The sequence below is a fragment of the Schistocerca piceifrons genome, chromosome 1, assembly GCF_021461385.2.
Source record: "Schistocerca piceifrons isolate TAMUIC-IGC-003096 chromosome 1, iqSchPice1.1, whole genome shotgun sequence".
NCBI lineage: Eukaryota > Metazoa > Arthropoda > Insecta > Orthoptera > Acrididae > Schistocerca > Schistocerca piceifrons.
Genome location: NC_060138.1, coordinates 1,007,489,325 through 1,007,507,720, shown reverse-complemented (window position 1 = coordinate 1,007,507,720; position 18,396 = coordinate 1,007,489,325). Strand labels below are relative to the sequence as shown.

At 43.6% G+C, this 18,396-nt stretch overlaps 1 protein-coding gene across 1 annotated transcript in view; it reads right to left on the bottom strand.

Annotated features, from left to right (window-relative positions):
* The window catches only part of LOC124777148 (esterase B1-like), a 125,372-nt gene that overhangs the window by 23,687 nt on the left and 83,289 nt on the right, over window positions 1-18,396 (bottom strand). Inside the window, exon 6 of the mRNA XM_047252451.1 lies at window positions 10,374-10,539. Coding sequence (XP_047108407.1) covers window positions 10,374-10,539 — 166 coding nt within the window. The remainder of the gene's footprint in view (window positions 1-10,373; window positions 10,540-18,396) is intronic.

The window sequence follows — 18,396 nt, the reverse complement described above, 5'->3', positions numbered from 1 at the left end:
GTACTGGCTGTTATTAATTTTTCCCGAGGGCATGCAGCTTTACTGTAGGATTAAATGATGATGGCGTCCTCTTGGTTAAATATTCCGGAGGTAAAATAGTCCCTCATTCGGATCTCCGGGCGGGGACTACTCAAGAGGATGTCGTTATCTGGAGAAAGAAAACTGGCGTTCTACGGATCGGAGCGTGGAATGTCAGATCCCTTAATCGGGCAGGTAGGTTAGAAAATGTAAAAAGGGAAATGGATAGGTTAAAGTTAGATATAGTGGGAATTAGTGAAGTTCGGTGGCAGGAGGAACAAGACTTCTGGTCAGGTGACCACAGGGTTATAAACACAAAATCAAATAGGGGTAATGCAGAAGTAGGTTTAATAATGAATAGGAAAATAGGAATGCGGGTAAGCTACTACAAACAGCGTAGTGAACGCATTATTGTGGCCAAGATAGTTACGAAGCCCACACCTACTACAGTAGTACAAGTTTATATGCCAACTAGCTCTACAGATGACGAAGAAATTGAAGAAATGTATGATGAGATAAAAGAAATTATTCAGATAGTGAAGGGTGACGAAAATTTTATAGTCATGGGTGACTGGAATTCGAGAGTAGGAAAGGGGAGAGAAGGAAACGTAGTGGGTAAATATGGATTGCGGGAGAGAAATGAAAGAGGAAGCCGTCTGGTAAAATTTGGTACAGAGCATAACTTAATCATAGCTAACACTTGGTTTAAGAATCATGAAAGAAGGTTGTATACATGGAAGAACCCTGGAGATACTAAAAGGTATCAGATAGATTATATATTGGTAAGACAGAGATTTAGGAACCAGGTTTTAAATTGTAAGACATTTCCAGGGGCAAATGTGGACTCTGACCACAATCTATTGGTTATGACCTGTAAATTAAAACTGAAGAAACTGCAAAAAGGTGGGAACTTAAGGAGATGGGACCTGGATAAATGGCTCTGAGCACTATGGGACTCAACTGCTGAGGTCATTAGTCCCCCAGAACTTAGAACTAGTTAAACCTCACTAACCTAAGGACATCACAAACATCCATGACCGAGGCAGGATTCGAACCTGCGACCGTAGCGGTCTTGCGGTTCCAGACTGCAGAGCCTTTAACCGCACGGCCACTTCGGCCGGCGGACCTGGATAAACTGAAAGAACCAGAGGTTGTGCAGAGTTTCAGGGAGAGCATAAGGGAACAATTGACAGGAATGGGGGAAAGAAATACAGTAGAAGAAGAATGGGTAGCTTTGAGGGATGAAGTAGTGAAGGCAGCAGAGGATCAAGTAGGTAAAAAGACGAGGGCTAGTAGAAATCCTTGGGTAACAGAAGAAATATTGAATTTAATTGATGAAAGGAGAAAATATAAAAATGCAGTAAATGAAGCAGGCAAAAAGGAATACAAACGCCTCAAAAATGAGATCGACGGGAAGTGCAAAATGGCTAAGCAGGGATGGCTAGAAGACAAATGTAAGGATGTAGAGGCTTATCTCACTAGGGGTAAGATGGATACTGCCTACAGGAAAATTAAAGAGACCTTTGGAGATAAGAGAACCACTTGTATGAACATCAAGAGCTCAGATGGAAACCCAGTTCTAAGCAAAGAAGGGAAAGCAGAAAAGTGGAAGGAGTATATAGAGGGTCTATACAAGGGCGATGTACTTGAGGACAATATTATGGAAATCTAAGAGGATGTAGATGAAGATGAAATGGGAGATACGATACTGCGGGAAGAGTTTGACAGAGCACTGAAAGACCTGAGTCGAAACAAGGCCCCCGGAGTAGACAACAATCCATTGGAACTACTGACGGCCTTGGGAGAGCCAGTTCTGACAAAACTCTACCATCTGGTGAGCAAGATGTATGAAACAGGCGAAATACCCTCAGACTTCAAGAAGAATATAATAATTCCAATCCCAAAGAAAGCAGGTGTTGACAGATGTGAAAATTACCGAACAGTCAGTTTAATAAGCCACAGCTGCAAAATACTAACACGAATTCTTTATAGACGAATGGAAAAACTAGTAGAAGCCGACCTCGGGGAAGATCAATTTGGATTCCGTAGAAATACTGGAACATGTGAGGCAATACTGACCTTACGACTTATCTTAGGAGAAAGATTAAGGAAAGGCAAACCTACGTTTCTAGCATTTGTAGACTTAGAGAAAGCTTTTGACAATGTTGACTGGAATACTCTCTTTCAAATTCTGGAGGTGGCAGGGGTAAAATACAGGGAGCGAAAGGCTATTTACAATTTGTACAGAAACCAGATGGCAGTTATAAGAGTCGAGGGACATGAAAGGGAAGCAGTTGTTGTGAAGGGAGTAAGACAGGGTTGTAGCCTCTCCCCGATGTTATTCAATCTGTATATTGAGCAAGCAGTAAAGGAAACAAAAGAGAAATTCGGAGTAGGTATTAAAATCCATGGGGAAGAAATAAAAACTTTGAGGTTCGCCGATGACATTGTAATTCTGTCAGAGACAGCAAAGGACTTGGAAGAGCAGTTGAACGGAATGGATAGCGTCTTCAAAGGAGGATATAAGGTGAACAACAACAAAAGCAAAACGAGGATAATGGAATGTAGTCGAATTAAGTCGGGTGATGCTGAGAGAATTAGATTAGGAAATGAGACACTTAAAGTAGTAAAGGAGTTTTGCTATTTGGGGAGCAAAATAACTGATGATGGTCGAAGTAGAGAGGATATAAAATATAGACTGGCAATGGCAAGGAAAGCGTTTCTGAAGAAGAGAAATTTGTTAACATCGAGTATAGATTTAAGTGTCAGGAAGTCATTTCTGAAAATATTTGTATGGAGTGTAGCCATGTATGGAAGTGAAACATGGACGATAACTAGCTTGGACAAGAAGAGAATAGAAGCTTTCGAAATGTGGTGCTACAGAAGAATGCTGAAGATTAGATGGGTAGATCACATAAATAATGAGGAAGTATTGAAAAGGATTGGGGAGAAGAGAAGATTGTGGCACAACTTGACCAGAAGAAGGGATCGGTTGGTGGGACATGTTCTGAGGCATCAAGGGATCACCAATTTAGTATTGGAGGGCAGCGTGGAGGCTAAAAATCGTACAGGGAGACCAAGAGATGAATACACTAAGCAGATTCAGAAGGATGTAGATTGCAGTAGGTACTGGGGGATGAAGAAGCTTGCACAGGATAGAGTAGCATGGAGAGCTGCATCAAACCAGTCTCAGGACTGAAGACCACAACAACAACAACATAAACTTTGATATAGCTCTATTATTTGGTAGGTTTTATCATCTGCTGTAACCAAAGTTCTCTAGACTACCATTGAAGTTACAGGTACGAATTTTCTACAATTGGGTATATTTTAGTTCCAAATCTGGTTTTTACTTAATTACTCAAAAATTATAAGAGGTAGCTTAATGTGGTATCTTAATTACGATTGTAAGGATGAACTGAAGCGTAAACCAAATTTTTACGTTTCTAAGTCCCATGTTTAGTGCCTTCCATTTTTCCTAAAAATGGAGATTCCGGTGTTAATTTTTGTTTTTTAACTTTGAAACTTGCACCACTTATTTATGAGCTCCACAGGCACATTCTGACCAAATTCTTACTTTCTAGCTTTATTATTTAGCGCCATTTATTTTTCTCTTAAAACTGCATTTTTACGGAAACTGTCAAGTATAGGTACATAAAGACTTGATATTTGTAACATTATTATACTATATTTTAACAAAGTTTTAAACGTAAATTTTGAATTTTAATTTAATACGTAATTGTGGTGCAATACTTGTGCGCTACGCGCAGACGCATTAAGGTGACGTGGCGCTACTAGCAGTGAACTGGGGGAAGTCCCGGCACACTCGCTCGCCTCTGTATCTCACACACGGTACAGCGCTTGCTTTGCTTCACGCACTAAACAGGACAGGAAGGGCGCATGGGTGGTTCGCCAAACGCGCGTCCAGTCAACTGTGGGGTGGCTTCAGACAGTGTCGTTAGCCGGATTCCAGCATTGGAAAACACTATAATAAATCTTTGCTGTCGGATTCCGCGTCGCCGGTATAACCCCCAACATACAGCTGTGCTCCACGAAAAACGTCCAAATATGTGATAGCGAGGGCGATAAATGTCCAAGAGGTACCGGTGGGCACAGCGTGTGTGGGGCCACCTCTGCTATCAGGATGCCAGGAAGACTGTCTGTAGGTGAGAGCCAGAATCGCAGCACTGAGCGAGGGTAGAGCGCCAACGCTGTGTGTTTGACGTGAGTGGACCCAACACCTCCTTTGTGGAAGAGTAAAGTAAGAATAACAAAACGCATCTTGAAAACTGCACCAGCGTTCACCACGTGTCAAAACACTGCCTGTATCCTGGAAGCCATCGTGTCTGTCACCGGTAATACGTGGTCGTAATGGTTAAGTTGAGAAGTCATGTACACATTGACGTACTGAGCGCGTTGCAAAATGTCCAACGATCTAAGTTTGTTGAGGCGAGCCTCTATGCGGACTCGTCGTAAGACCTTACGATGATTAAAGGCCGCCGTACGTTTTATTTGTCGATGGAGCGATATCCCTAAACATTTGAGCGTTGGGATCTTTGTCAGGGATACGTCCAGTTCTGCTGGCAAACTTCGTCCCACCTCCACGTAGAGTGATTCCGAAGGCTGATCACACTTCCTGCCACCGCCCCACACTGTCGGAGCCAGGAAAGCGCCGTTGGTATTTCGTCATCAGTTCGTGCTAAGAACATCACATCATCAGCGTATGCGCCACATCGAAAGGTCACAGAGCGGAAGCTAAGACCTTCCAAGCGTCTCCGCAGTCCGTGAAGAGATGATTCGAGGGCAATGGCGAATAACATGGCAGAAAGAGGACATCCCTGTCTGACGGACCTGTCGATATGGACGAGGGCGGACAAATAGCCGTTTACCATAATTATCGTGACCGCTCCATGGATCAAACGAAGCACAACAGATGTCGTCATGCGTGGGATACCGATGTGTTCCATTACTGCACGCAGAAAACTATGTCTGACGCGATCGAAAGTGTGGTCAAAATCCAGCGCAACAAGAGCGCCGTGGAGACGGCATGTTTGCATTATCGCCACCACGTCTCTATACGTACTCAAATTGGTAAACACATTAGTGTTACAAAAATGGTTCAAACGGCTCTAAGCACTATGGGACAACATCTGAGATCATCAGTCCCCTAAACTTAGATCTACTTAAACCTAACTAACCAAAGTACATCACACACATCCATGCCCGAGGCAGGATTCGAACCTGCGAACGCATTAGTGTTGCCTCCGAGGCAGGTTTGATCAGTGTGAATGGCTGCCATTATCGTAGTCCTGAGTCTCCCACGGACGATGCGTGTCAACAGTATGCAGTTGGTGTTTAGCATTGTCAATGGTCGAAAATCAAGTGGGCGACGGGCTCCTCCGGGTTTGGGCACCGTAATGAAGAGGCCCTCAGTGAATTCGGATGGTGCTTGAAAATCCGGGTTCAGGAGTTCTGTGTACATCTTGACCCACATTGGGCTCATGAGATCAAAAAACCTTTTGTAAAACTCAAGAGGAAGTCAGTCAGGGCCTGGCGTTTTGTTGGGAGCACCGCGCATAATTCTTCCCAAGTAATCTCCGACAAGAGCGTAGTATCATCTTGCGGGTTCCGGATGACTGGTAGGTCGGATAGGACTTCCCTGACTATTACATCCATGTTGTATTCTCGCTCGTAGACAAGTGTATATGACTGCGTTAACGCTCTGACGATGTCCATTTGCGTTTCACACTCCATCTCCCTAATGAGCTGGCTCTTACGTCTTCTCCTATCTTGAATGATATGGTGGAGGGAAGGTCGTTCTCCTCTAACATCATCATTTGTCCTCGCCCGCACCCGCCCACCCGCGAGACGTACGGCGGTGATACGTAGCAACTGTGCCTTGGCGTGGTGTTCTGCCATCTGTCGTTCCGGCGACGGCGGCAGCACAGCCAGTTCCAGTTCGCGGAGCGCAGTGTATTAGAAATCAGTGGTCGCGGTATACTTGCGCGCTCTGTCTCGTCCACAGCTGGCTGATGTTTGGCACAAGGCGGGCTTGACACACCGTAACCACCACTGAAGTATGTAACCTTAGGCGGGTAATCGCCGGTGGTATCTGCTCCATGTGGACTCAACTTCGTGTGTGCAATTTACCTCATCAAGAAGGACCACACTGACAGTACACACATACGCTAAGTCCTCTACAAGCGCCTTAAGTGCTGGGTAGAAGGTATAATGCGGCGTCTGGTCGGATGGTCTGAGCACACAATTGAAATCTCCGCCTACTAGCAAGTGGTCGGCATTGACCTGGAAGAACAGTGCTATGTTTTCAACAAAAAAGGTGCGGCGTTCTCTCCTTCTGTCGGTACCTGAAGGAGCACACTGGTTCGCCAGACGAACTGTACCATCCGTGAGTGCGACCCCCCCGGGCTGACGGTAAATAGGATACATGAGTTTCCATAATCCCTTCCCTCAGCAGAATAGCCCTACCTCCTCGGCCAGCATCTGAAGGCATATAGTAGGCGTCATACCCGTATGTATCGATACAGAGCCCTGATCGGACTTCTTGAAGGAAAACAACATCCAGATCCGCAGCTCGTAACGTTATCTTGCAACATACAGGTTTTGAGAGCAGAAGTAAAGCCGTTGACATCGTTCGTGGCGAGGCGGTATGCCTGTTCCATCAAGTCGTGGGGGCTGTCCTTGGTATTACAGATGGGCAGTAGCCGCGGTCTGGAGCGTCCTCAGGGCGTAGAGATAGGAAGCGACGTGTTTGTGTCGTGCTGGCCTAGGCGTCTGTCGCCGTCAACGAAGACGTTGCCAGTGGCATCGGTGTATAGTCAGGGTCCTTAAATGCATCCTGAATCTCCATCTCCTGCGCCCAGTCTCCCAAAGAGGTAGATACTACTGGATCTCGAGAGGCAGACATAGTCGTGGGTGCATCCTCGGGGGCGGGGCTTCGGTGATACCCACAGTGCGCGGTCCCACCGGAAGCGGGAGAAGACAGCGAATCGTGTGATACGTTAGTTTCGGCCGTGTCGGATCGGTTTATCGGCCGACGCACCTCATAATCCATCATTGCTTCCGCAAGCCGTTCTGCTGCGTCGGTTGTTATGCGCCGTTTCTTAAGGCGCTTCGGCGATTTCAGATTATACTGTCTCGCCTCTGTGTCCGGCGCAGGGCAGGGGGTGGACGCGCCATCCTGTTCTTCAACTTCCACCGCACCGTCGGCTTGTCGTTATAGCGATGCGCCTCGGTTCGACGAGAGGGCAACAGAGGCGTCGGCGCTGGCAGGCGCAGCGGGCTCCTCAGGAACTGTTGCAGGAGCCTCCAAGGCCTGCACCAATACAGAAGGGTCATCATAAACAGCTGGCATCTCCTGCCTCGCCTCCCCAACATACGTAATCGACATAGACCTCCCTATCGACGGTCGAATCTGCGTTGCAGGCATTCGGTATGCACATGTCCTGCCTGTCCACATCCGGAGCAGGCCCTCGGCTGACCGTCGTAAATAACTATCGCTCGGCAGCCAGCGATCGTGAGATACGAAGGTACATGTGGTGCACTTCAATACGGACCTGCCGCACCCTGTTAAGGACAGGGTAAGTTTCGAAGGTCTTCCATTTTGCGGCCGTATGACCGAGGACTGCGCCATAGGGTCGAAGAGCAAGGGTGACCAAATCCGCTCGAACTTGAAATGGTAGCTCAAACTCTCGCACATTTTGTATTCCCAATCCAGCACGTTCAAGCGTTACCACACCCACGTTCCCGTCAGTGTATCAGAACCTATAACGTCCCGTCGAGCGTCTGAGAAGTTTGTCACAGACCTCGTCGACAGCAAACATACGATAGACAACGCTGGAGACGATAGATAAGTGGATACCTAGCTGCTCTTTCGGGCCAACATGTATCATGTCGTGTAAAAATCTCTCTATTTCGTGGGCCTTGGGTACGTAGTGTCAAACTGCAGCTTTATCGTGACTTTCCGATACGAAAGAGCCATTGGATGTCAGGAACGTAAGTATAACACTCAACACTAGCGCGGTGGCGGAGTAAATAACAATACACCCGGAAACGCGACACGGAGCGGCCGGGACGTACAGCACCGCTCTACAGTCAAAGGCCGACTGTGGAATTTGGCTACCCTTAAACGACTTGTGGTCAGATGCAAACTTCCACATGTCACGAAACCTGCGTCTACGACCCGTACTCGTACATCCATTATGTACATTCCCGTACAGGTCACATGTTGTACTTGAAAGTCGCTAGCCCGGTATTGGCAGATAAATAAGATATTGCAGTGCCTATGTTATAGTATATATTGACTAGTCCAACAGTAAACTCGAGGCCTCCGTTATAGGTGAAACATTGTAAATAATACTTCACTACGAAAGAACTGTCTTTAAGAACAGAGTACGAACGAAGATAACACCGTCTGTCTTTAAGGACAGGTTGCTTACACCAAATTAAGAAAAAAATGGTCCAGGAAACATATTGTCTGAAATGCATACTTTAAGAGGTATAAGTACTTGCTCATCTTCGCTAGTGTCAAACACACCTCTTCTACTGAATAAATACACATAGCTTCCAAGGTATGTGATTCAGAGCCCAAATTTACCAGACACCTGTTCTGGTTTTAGTCCATGCTACTTCATCGCAAAATGTGGAAAGCAGAGAGCTTCAAATGGCTCTAGGCTCTATGGGACTTAACATCGATCAGTCCCCAAGACTTAGAACTACTTAAACCTAAGGACATCACACACATCCATGCCCGAGGCAGGATTCGAACCTGCGACTGTAGCAGCCGCCTAGTTACGGACTGAAGCCAAAGAGCTTCAAGTTATATATATATATATATATATATATATATATATATATATCGTGCATAAGTTCGAGGGTTTTTCTTTGTGTTGGTGTATATCGAATCGCTGTGTCATTTATAGTGAGTGGAGCTGTGGAAGCTAGAAAAGATTGCTAATTGGAGAAATCGCAACGTCTTCGACATATTCTTCTGTTTGAGTTCAATAGAGGGCTGATAGCAGGGGAGGCAGCCAGAAATACTTGCGTCATGTATGAGAATAGTGACAGTGGGCAGAGCATAGCAAGAAAATATTTTTCTCGTTTTGAAAAGGATAGTTTTGACATTATTGATTCTCCACGTTCAGGAAGCCCTTCGTGGTTTGACGAAGATCATTTAGACACATTAATCCACAATGACGCTCGTTAGTGTACTCTAGAACTGGGAAATGTGATGAACTATGATCTTTCCACCAGCGTGCATTTGTTTGCAATGTGGGAGGTTCAAAAATCGGATGTATGCTACCGCAGGCTCTAAGCCAAAATCACAAAAATCAGCGAGTGGCCATATATTCATCGCTGCTTGCCCGTCGTTAATTGGCTCGTGGACAACCATTCCTATCCTGTATTGTTACTGGTGACGAGTAATGTTGTCCTTATGCTAATATGCGGAAAAGAAGGGAGTGGTTGAGCCCAAACAAAGCAGTAACTCCCCATAAAAAGACCTGAGCACATCTACAAGAGATAGTGATATGCCGGCCTAGGTGACCGAGCGGTTCTAGGCGCTTCAGTCCGGCACCGCGCGACTGCTACGGTCGCAGGTTCGAATCCTGCCTCGGGCATGGATGTGTGTGATGTCCTTAGGTTAGTTAGGTTTAAGTAGTTCTAAGTTCTATGGGACTGATGACCTCAGATGTTAAGTCCCATAGTGCTCAGAGCCATTTGACAATGTTATGCTTCTGGTGGAGCAGCGACGGTGTGGTGTACTATGAATTGTTTGCCCGCGGTGTAACCATCACTGCTGACATTTACTGCCAACAACTGAGACGTCTTGCAGACGCAGTCTAAGAACAACGACCAGGAAGACTGCGTGACGGATGCTACTCCACGATAACGCCCGCCTGCATTCTACTAGGCTGACAAAAAACACTAGACAGGCTTTGGATTGGGAAGTTATTCCGCATCCATCTTATTCACTTGATCATGCGCCATCAGATTTTCAATTCCTCCGCTCTCTATCGAACAACTTTCAAGGGATTTCCTTTTCGGGTGAAAATGCGCTCCGAATATGGCTCGACGAGTTCTTCGCTTCAAAACCACGTGATTTCTACGGTCGCGGAATCGAAAAGTTATCACAGAGTTGGCAGACTGTTGAAAAGAGAGGTAAGATATGTTATTGATGAATAAAGTAGCCGTTGTGTGTATCTCTTGTGTTTATTAAACTTACGGAAAATCTATACGGACCAACGCACCAACCCAACATCTGTGTGTGTGTATGTGTGTGTGTGTGTGTGTCAGAACAGCAAGTGAGAGAGCTGTCAAAAACATTTGCCAGTACTTACTCTGCACGAGGACGGAGCCATCAGCGGAGTCCACGCCAGTCATGACGGGGACTTTGTGGAAGCGGCCTTCCTTCAGCACCAGAGCTGGATCCTCGACAATTATGGCCGTTGGCGAAGGTGGTTCTATCACCGGCACGAATGCCAGTGCGTTCAAACTCCGTAGCTCCTGTAACATCCAATCACTCTCTTCGTGACCCCAGGTCGTGGTAACAGAGCACATTGATCCCTTTGGAGCTATGTAAATAGTACAAAACCTGCACCATTTGGTCATGTGACCCTCAACCGCAAACGTAAATCATGGCAGTGAAGTTGTGTATTGCGCCAGTCAGTTGTATGGAATCAGTGCAGTAAGTTGGATCGACGTGGTGAAACGACAGAACTGCAGAAAGCAGCTACGGTGTTTGGATGGTCCCATGCCCAAACGTCAATGAATTTGCCAAATTGTTTGTATTAACCTGAACTATCCAAATGCCTACAAGGGATTGTGTGCCACTTGTGTTGAGTAACATGGCTTACGAACAGTGTTAGTAAAAAGATAATAACCGACAGAGACTGTATACGAGTGTCACATCTCGGCAATGAGAGTCGGTTTGAAATCCTACAAAAGTTGCTGCCCCTTGTGACTATGAATCTATCTTTCCACTAGTCTTCGAGTGAAGTTTGTGAAGAAAACTACATGCAATGGAGTTTTGCAAGTCGAGTACCTCGCAAAATTGCTCAAAGAGGTACATATACCTGTAAGTCTTCAGCAAGCCATATGACGAGTAAACTGAACATTGACTCACTGGAGACGTCCATGCGGTCTGACGAGTCACTGTTTTGCCTCTCTTGAAATGATGCAAGTTGTCGAGTGTGTTTATGGCCGAATGAGGCGATTAACGTTCTGCGTGTGGAGAGTGTAGTTCAGGCCGGAGGTGGTTCTATGTTGTTTTGGGGTGATTTTTGCACCATGTCGAGGGCCCAGTCATTCGTGAGTCAGGATGGTTATTGCAACATTCTCGGTGTCCAAGTGTTGCCCTTCATGATGAGTATCCTATACCTCCACCCATATACCAAAACTACAGGTTGTGAAACTATAATAACGATGTGTTATCTAAAATTTTTGTCCATAAAGTTTATTGTAAATATGGTGATCTTATTCTGCAAATCCTTATATACTAAGTGTTAATTAGAAACGTGACACGTGCTATAACACATATAAATTATTTTATGTTGTGAATTATTTATTCTGCGTTAACGGCATTTCAAAAGTTAGGAAAAGCAATATCATTGAAGGATAGTAAAGACGTATGTAAGAGTACTGTCTCCATTGAAGGACAGTAAAGACGTGTGTAAGAGTACTGTCTCTGGACGTGAATGTGACGTCAGAGCAGAGTGCGCAGAAAACTTACATGGTTGTGAGACGTAAGAGTGATCACATGCAAGTAGAACACACCGTCGGGCCTATGTGAGGCGCAATTGTTACTAGCAAGGCACCAAGAACATGACGAGTGTGGGCATACGTAAAAGGCTCCCGCAACATCAAGGTCCTGCCCCATAATTCATCACTGCGAATCAAAGTGAGCCCTCAATATTACCGGAGCATTGGAAGCATTGTAGGCGACAACGAAGACGACGGCTAAATATCTGCAACGAACTGTAGTGTTGTTTTCGTTTCGTTCACGTTGAAAACTGTGAGGCCTTGCTAAATGACAGTCACAGTTAATTTTATTTAAGAAATAAGTGTTGTATGTAAGAGCTGCTGTACCTGATCTTGCCACTATCTTCAGTCATTGTCAACTAGTTAATGTGGCAATCTTTTCCAGTTACTGAATTTCCGACTGCCGTTGATCAAATACCCAAAAGAAAACTAATAAAAGATTATCATCGCCGGTAATTAATAATGAAGCCTCAATAAATGAACAGTGGCGCGCAAGAATATTCAGAGACAATGTCATTCCTGCTAATTGAATGCAGACAAAGCAGACTCGAGAAAAGAACTTAATGTGATTTTTAGCAATCTTAAATTAAAGAAAACAATTAAGTTCACATATTTTATCTCTGTATCTGTTTTAATAATACTTTTGTGTACTGGCCTGGTTCGTATTTCAGCGTTGTCAATCTGTTAAAAGCAACAGTTGCTCATTTCGTGCAGTAAATTTTCATAGTAATTGCAATCTATTCAAAGTATGTAGCTTGCCATGTCCAGGAATGTGCTACACATAAGTAAACGTTAATCTGAGGTTACAATGATTATAGTCGTAACAAAAGAGCTACCTATAGTCAATCACTTACTTTTTAACAACGAGTTTCAGTATCTCATCCAATTTAACATAGCTGTGTTTTAACGATGTCAGGCGATTGCTTTGCTTAGTCATTATTATTTCGTAACGTATTGTGTTGTCATGAGCGTGTGTCAACCTACTGTTGCCAAACGTACACCCAAACAATTATGTATTCATTGCTGTCCGGATTATTGATTAGACAGTGGCCATACCATCCCCAATTGGGCTGACGACCGTATTAATTAATTTCTGTATTATTTCAGATATATTGTGGACACTTTGTCATGTGGTGCCCCTTTTCGTTTCGTATGTTATGTAAGTAACATCAGTATTCTAAGTACTAAAAAAAATCCAAATAGGTAGAAAGTGCACAACTAGAATAGTTTGCTCATTGTAGCAACTTGTGGTATACTTCTGTCCACTAAGCGACCAAAATTTTCTTCGCAGACGGTAGCCTTGTTCAAAATCAAATTCATTGGGCATACGCGATCACGGTCATACCATTGCATTAAAACCGACTAGTAAGAGAGGAGGTTACAAGGTATGCAAGCATACGTTCCTTGTTTGACGAATGCCGAGGCATCCTATTACATATCGACCGGCCACATCTTAAACTGACGGTCACTTTCTGAGAATGTTAGCAATAGCTTGTGAAACGTAGCAATCAACAGCCCGGCAGACTGGTTGCTCTACGGGATCTAATTAACAATGAAGTATCTTCAACAGGCTAAGGCACATCTGAAGCAACTCGTGGACTATCTTCCTTGCCAAAGTGAGACCATCATGGAGGGTAGAAACGGTGTTACAAGCTATTATCGTGATGTCTCTTGGGGGTGATTAATTTTTTGTCCTCGTTCAAGCAAAAATCGTATAACAAATGAGTCTGGAAACGACCAAATAGAATTAAGAAATCGTTTCTATTCTATGAAACAGAGCTTTGTCTGCATCATCTAGCACGATATGAATCTCCCAAACGCTCGCTGTCTGTAACAGCCTTTCACTGCCATGCTGCAGAAGCAAGTGGCCAGGAAATTGCCCCCACAGTCGCCGATGTTCAGTTTCGCAAATGGTGAGTCGTCAGGTATCTTGTAATGGTTCTCTAGTTCACAAGATTCAAGAAAGGCGGACTGTTACTTGTTCCAGAAACACGTGGGAAGTTTCCGTTTGTGAACGCAGCTTTAAACGGGCAAGTAAGATAAAGGGTTACGTCACTGATAGTCGGAGGTAAACTAAATATAGGAGATTTAGAGTAACGTAGCATTATGTGCGTGTGGGGGAGTTATTCAGCCACCTAGAATTGGTAGGATGTGAATTTGCATGTGTGACTGACTGCTAGCCAGTAGGCCGAGGGAGCACCGCGGCCGGTCCAGCAAAGCGACTGGTACACCCTTGCCCGCCCAGGTACAAAGGCGAACAGCTGTTGGGCAAAAACGTGTAAAACCCAGCGCAATACACCGCCAATCTCAGGAAAAATGAGGTGCATCAAAGAAACAATAATAACTTCAGTAACTTAAAAACCATGGACATTAATGTTTTACAGTAACTATATACACTGAAGCGCCAAAGAAACTGGTATAAGTATACATATTCAAATACAGGGATATGTAAACAGGCAGAATACGACGCTACTGTTGGCAATGCCTATGTATGACAAAAAGAGTATGGCACAGTTGTTAGATCGGTTACTGCAGCTACAATGGTAGCTTGTCAAAATTAAAGTGAGGTTGAACGTGGTGTTACAGTCGACGCACGAGCGATGGGGCACAGCATATTTGAGGTAGCGATGAATTGACGATTTTCCCGTACGGCCATTTCACGACTTTACCGTGAATATCAGGAACCAGGTAAAACATTAAATCTCTGTCATCGCTGTGGCCGGAAAAAGATCCTGCAAAAACGGGACCAATGACGACTGAAGAGAATCGTTTAGCATGTCAGAAGGGCAACCCTTCCGCAAATTGCTGCAGATTTCAATTCTGGGCCACCAAAAAGCGTCAGTGTGCGAACCATTCAACGAAACATCATCAATATGGCCTTTGGGAGCCGAAAGCCCACTCGTGTGCCCTTGACGACTGCACGGCACAAAGCTTTACGCCTCGCCTGGGCCCGTCAATCTCGACATTGGACTGTTGACGACTGGAAACATGTTGCCTGTTCGGACAAGTCTCGTTTCAAATTGTATCGAGCGGATGGACGTGTACTGGTATGGAGACAACCTCATGAGTCCATGAACCCTGCTTGTCAGCAGGGAACTTATCAAGCTTGTGGAGGCTCTGTAATGGTATGTGGTATGTGCAGTTGGAGTGATATGGGACCTCTGGTACGACTCCGACGGGTGACATGTACGTAATCTACGTAAGTACCCTGTCTGATCAACTGCGTCCATCCATGTCCATTGTGCATTCTGACGGACTTGAGCAATTACAGCAGGACAATGCTACACCATACATGTCCAGAATTGCTGCAGAGTAGCTCCAGCAACACTCTGAGTTTAAACACTTCCGCTGGCCACCAAACTCCCCAGACAGGAACATTATTGAGCATATCTGGGATGCCTTGCAACATGCTGTTCAGAAGAGACCACCACCCCCTCGTACTCTTACACATTAATGGACAGCCCTACAGGATTCACGTTGCCAGTTAGTTCCAGCACTACTTCATACATTAGTCGGGTCCATGCCACGTAGTACTGCGGCACGTCTGCGTGCTCGCGGGGGCCCTACACGATATTAGGCTGATGTAACAGTTTCTTTGGCTCTTCAATCTATAATAAGTCACAGTTAAACAATAGAGCAAATTTAAATACACCGCCAATCTCAGAAAAATGAGGAGCATCAAAGAAACAATAATAGGCTCAGTAACTTGAAAAATTTGGGAATTAATGTTTTACAGTAACTATATATTTTCACACTGAACCTTAGAACTAAGAACTTTCAAATATTTGCATCCCTGAAAGCTACAAATCTGTACCTATTTCATTTATTGATTTATTACATTTTATATCTTTTTCATAATCCAAACATTTGCAAGAACATCATATCCTCCACAACACAGCAAGTGAATGCAGGACGAATGCTTCATATCTTCTCATATTTGTTTAATTATTTAAGGAGTATGTTACTATATTCACCAACAGTTTTATTTATACATGATGACAATCGATACTGCGAAAACATGGTAGTTTAATAAGTGGACAATTACATAGCTGTCGCTACCATCGGAAAGAATGCCAAAAGACGCTTCTATCAAGCAAACATAAATATTTGTTTAAACACTATTTAACGACGTTTTACGTAATTTAACCAGAGCACTCTTGTACAAAAATACTAGCTTCTTCACTTATGAACAGATTATTGTTTATATTTATTGTAAATGGTCTGAGTGTGTCAGAATCTTTATAACATTCTTTATTTAAATAATGTTATAATGTATTAGCTCAGCGTGGAAAGTGGTCACGTTGAGTCGAATCATGTCTGTAGGACATGGAAACGATGTATTTTTTGTGCGGATGGTCTTCAGTCAATGAGAGTTGGACAGTGGCGGAAGACTGCTGGAGTCAAGTGGAGTGAGAGACTTTTGAGTGGTGTGCTCAAGGAAAGATCCTGGACACTTTTATGTTAGAGTTGGTGGAAGGCAGACGTGGCTGTGGTTATGAGTGTTATTTGGACCTGTAAGTGATTGTGAGTGGTGAATGGCTGCTGAAGTACTCTTAACTTTTCAAGTGATTTCCACTTTGGCAAGATCTGGTTGGGCTCCAGTTCAGAAATTGGACTTTCCGCTTGCATTCTGGAATTGACAACAGACAGATTATCAGTTACCACTCGTCATCTCTCGAGTGTTGTCGCCTAAGTTTCTATAAAGAACTCTGAATTAGTGCGAGCTGGCAAAAATTTCGTGTCTTTTGATCAATAAATGGACTCATTTTTCGAGCTTCTTTGATGACTGTTTGGCTTTGGTACTTTGCTAGTATTCTAGTAATGCTCTGAGTGGAACTTTACTGAGTTTAATTAGGTTATTCTCTGTCTGTATAAGTGAGATATACCTCCTGGAGTTAATATTATTCTAAAAGTTCTCTGGTATCATTTACATCAAATACTGAGGTTAAAATATAACTTTTTATTGATTATTCATTTATCTTTTATTCAGTATTTCTGTTTATTTTATTAATTCACTATTCTAGCCAATGCACAGACTATATGACTGCAGGATCACAGCTTCAGATTATTATTTGCAGAAAGTTAGCTGCTTGGCCATAAGCAGGTGTCGCTGCTTTACGATATTACCGAGATAGTCCTTTTAAACACAGCCGTGCTTAGTCCTGTTACGAGCTACATTATGTAAAGACGCCGTTGGCTTGCTCGTATGGGATGCCGGTCAGATAAGCTGCTACAAAACAGCATATATCTATTATGTAACGTCGCAGTAGGCTCTAAAATGTTAACACCCGCAGTTCCATGTATCCCAGATGGGACATATTGACGTAAATGGAATGCCACTGAAAGAATTACTTAATGTAAAATGCACCATATTTATTGCAGTTGCAAGACGTTCGACCAAGATGAACGCCCAGGGAGATATTTGCTGAATATTAATGGACAAGATGCTAAACATCAGTGACTAGCTGATTTTTAAAGTTTAGTAATCGTGCTATGGAAATCGCCTAGGTTTCCTATTTTGAGCACTCGGCTCGAGTCAGCGCTGTGTCTATATCTCTGCTGCTTCAATAGCGTCCAATTTGGCTACCACCACTCGGCGTATGTTAATCGGTTCCTGTCGTTAAGAATCCAGCCAGTGTAAGAGAACTGAAGTAACTAGGCACAGCAGCCCACAAATATTCAACTACTAGAGACATACTAACCAGACTACAGTATATTTCAAACGCAGTTTAATTTTCCTTGCATCGTTCATAAATGTTGTGTATGTTCAAGTTCGCCTACTGATCTACTGATATTGCATTAAGTCTAGTATCAGAAATAAACTATAACTTTTCCTCAATTTATAGACTCAGTCATAATCAGTTCATCAGTAAAGATGGTGATTCGCATTCTTTCCATCTTAACACATTTTTCTATTTAATTTAAGAGAACATTTCAATTAATTTAATGATTAAAAATGGCACTGAATGCGTACCTGTGTTGCCGTTTTGTGATGTGGCTGATTATTTACAGGACAATTGCAATCTGTATACAGATGTCTTTTCCGAGGCCAGAACATTACCCCGATCTAAGATCCCCTGTCCACGAATTCTGAAAACTCTATCAAGTGTATTATTACTATTTCATTTTATCTGAAATTCGCCATTGGTAATAAACGGAAGATTTTTAAATATTATGCAAACGCATTCCGGTTCATTTATTTTCGAACCACGCTTAGCTACCTGTAATACGTGCCTGGGATGAATATGCACATGCATACAGTGCTTCTGGTATTACAGCTGTATTGTAGTGCCTGAATTTGGTCTGTCTTGAAATATTTCTTTTATTATATTGCCTCCAAGTCAGTTCGTACGCTTTCTGAAGTTTTTTTGCTGTTTCTGTGTTAAATGTCTTATTTGATCCTCTTATTTGTATCCTTCCCAAGATATTTGAATTTTTTCACTCTCTTACCCTTTCCGTATTTTGTTTACGTGGCTTCGTTGTTGTTATCCTTTCTTTCCATGTATTTCGTTTTCTCATATGATATCTGTAGACCTATTTAGGCAGAGACTTCATGTAAGTAATTCAGTGCTTCTTGTGCTACTTGTGTATTGTTACTGAGTG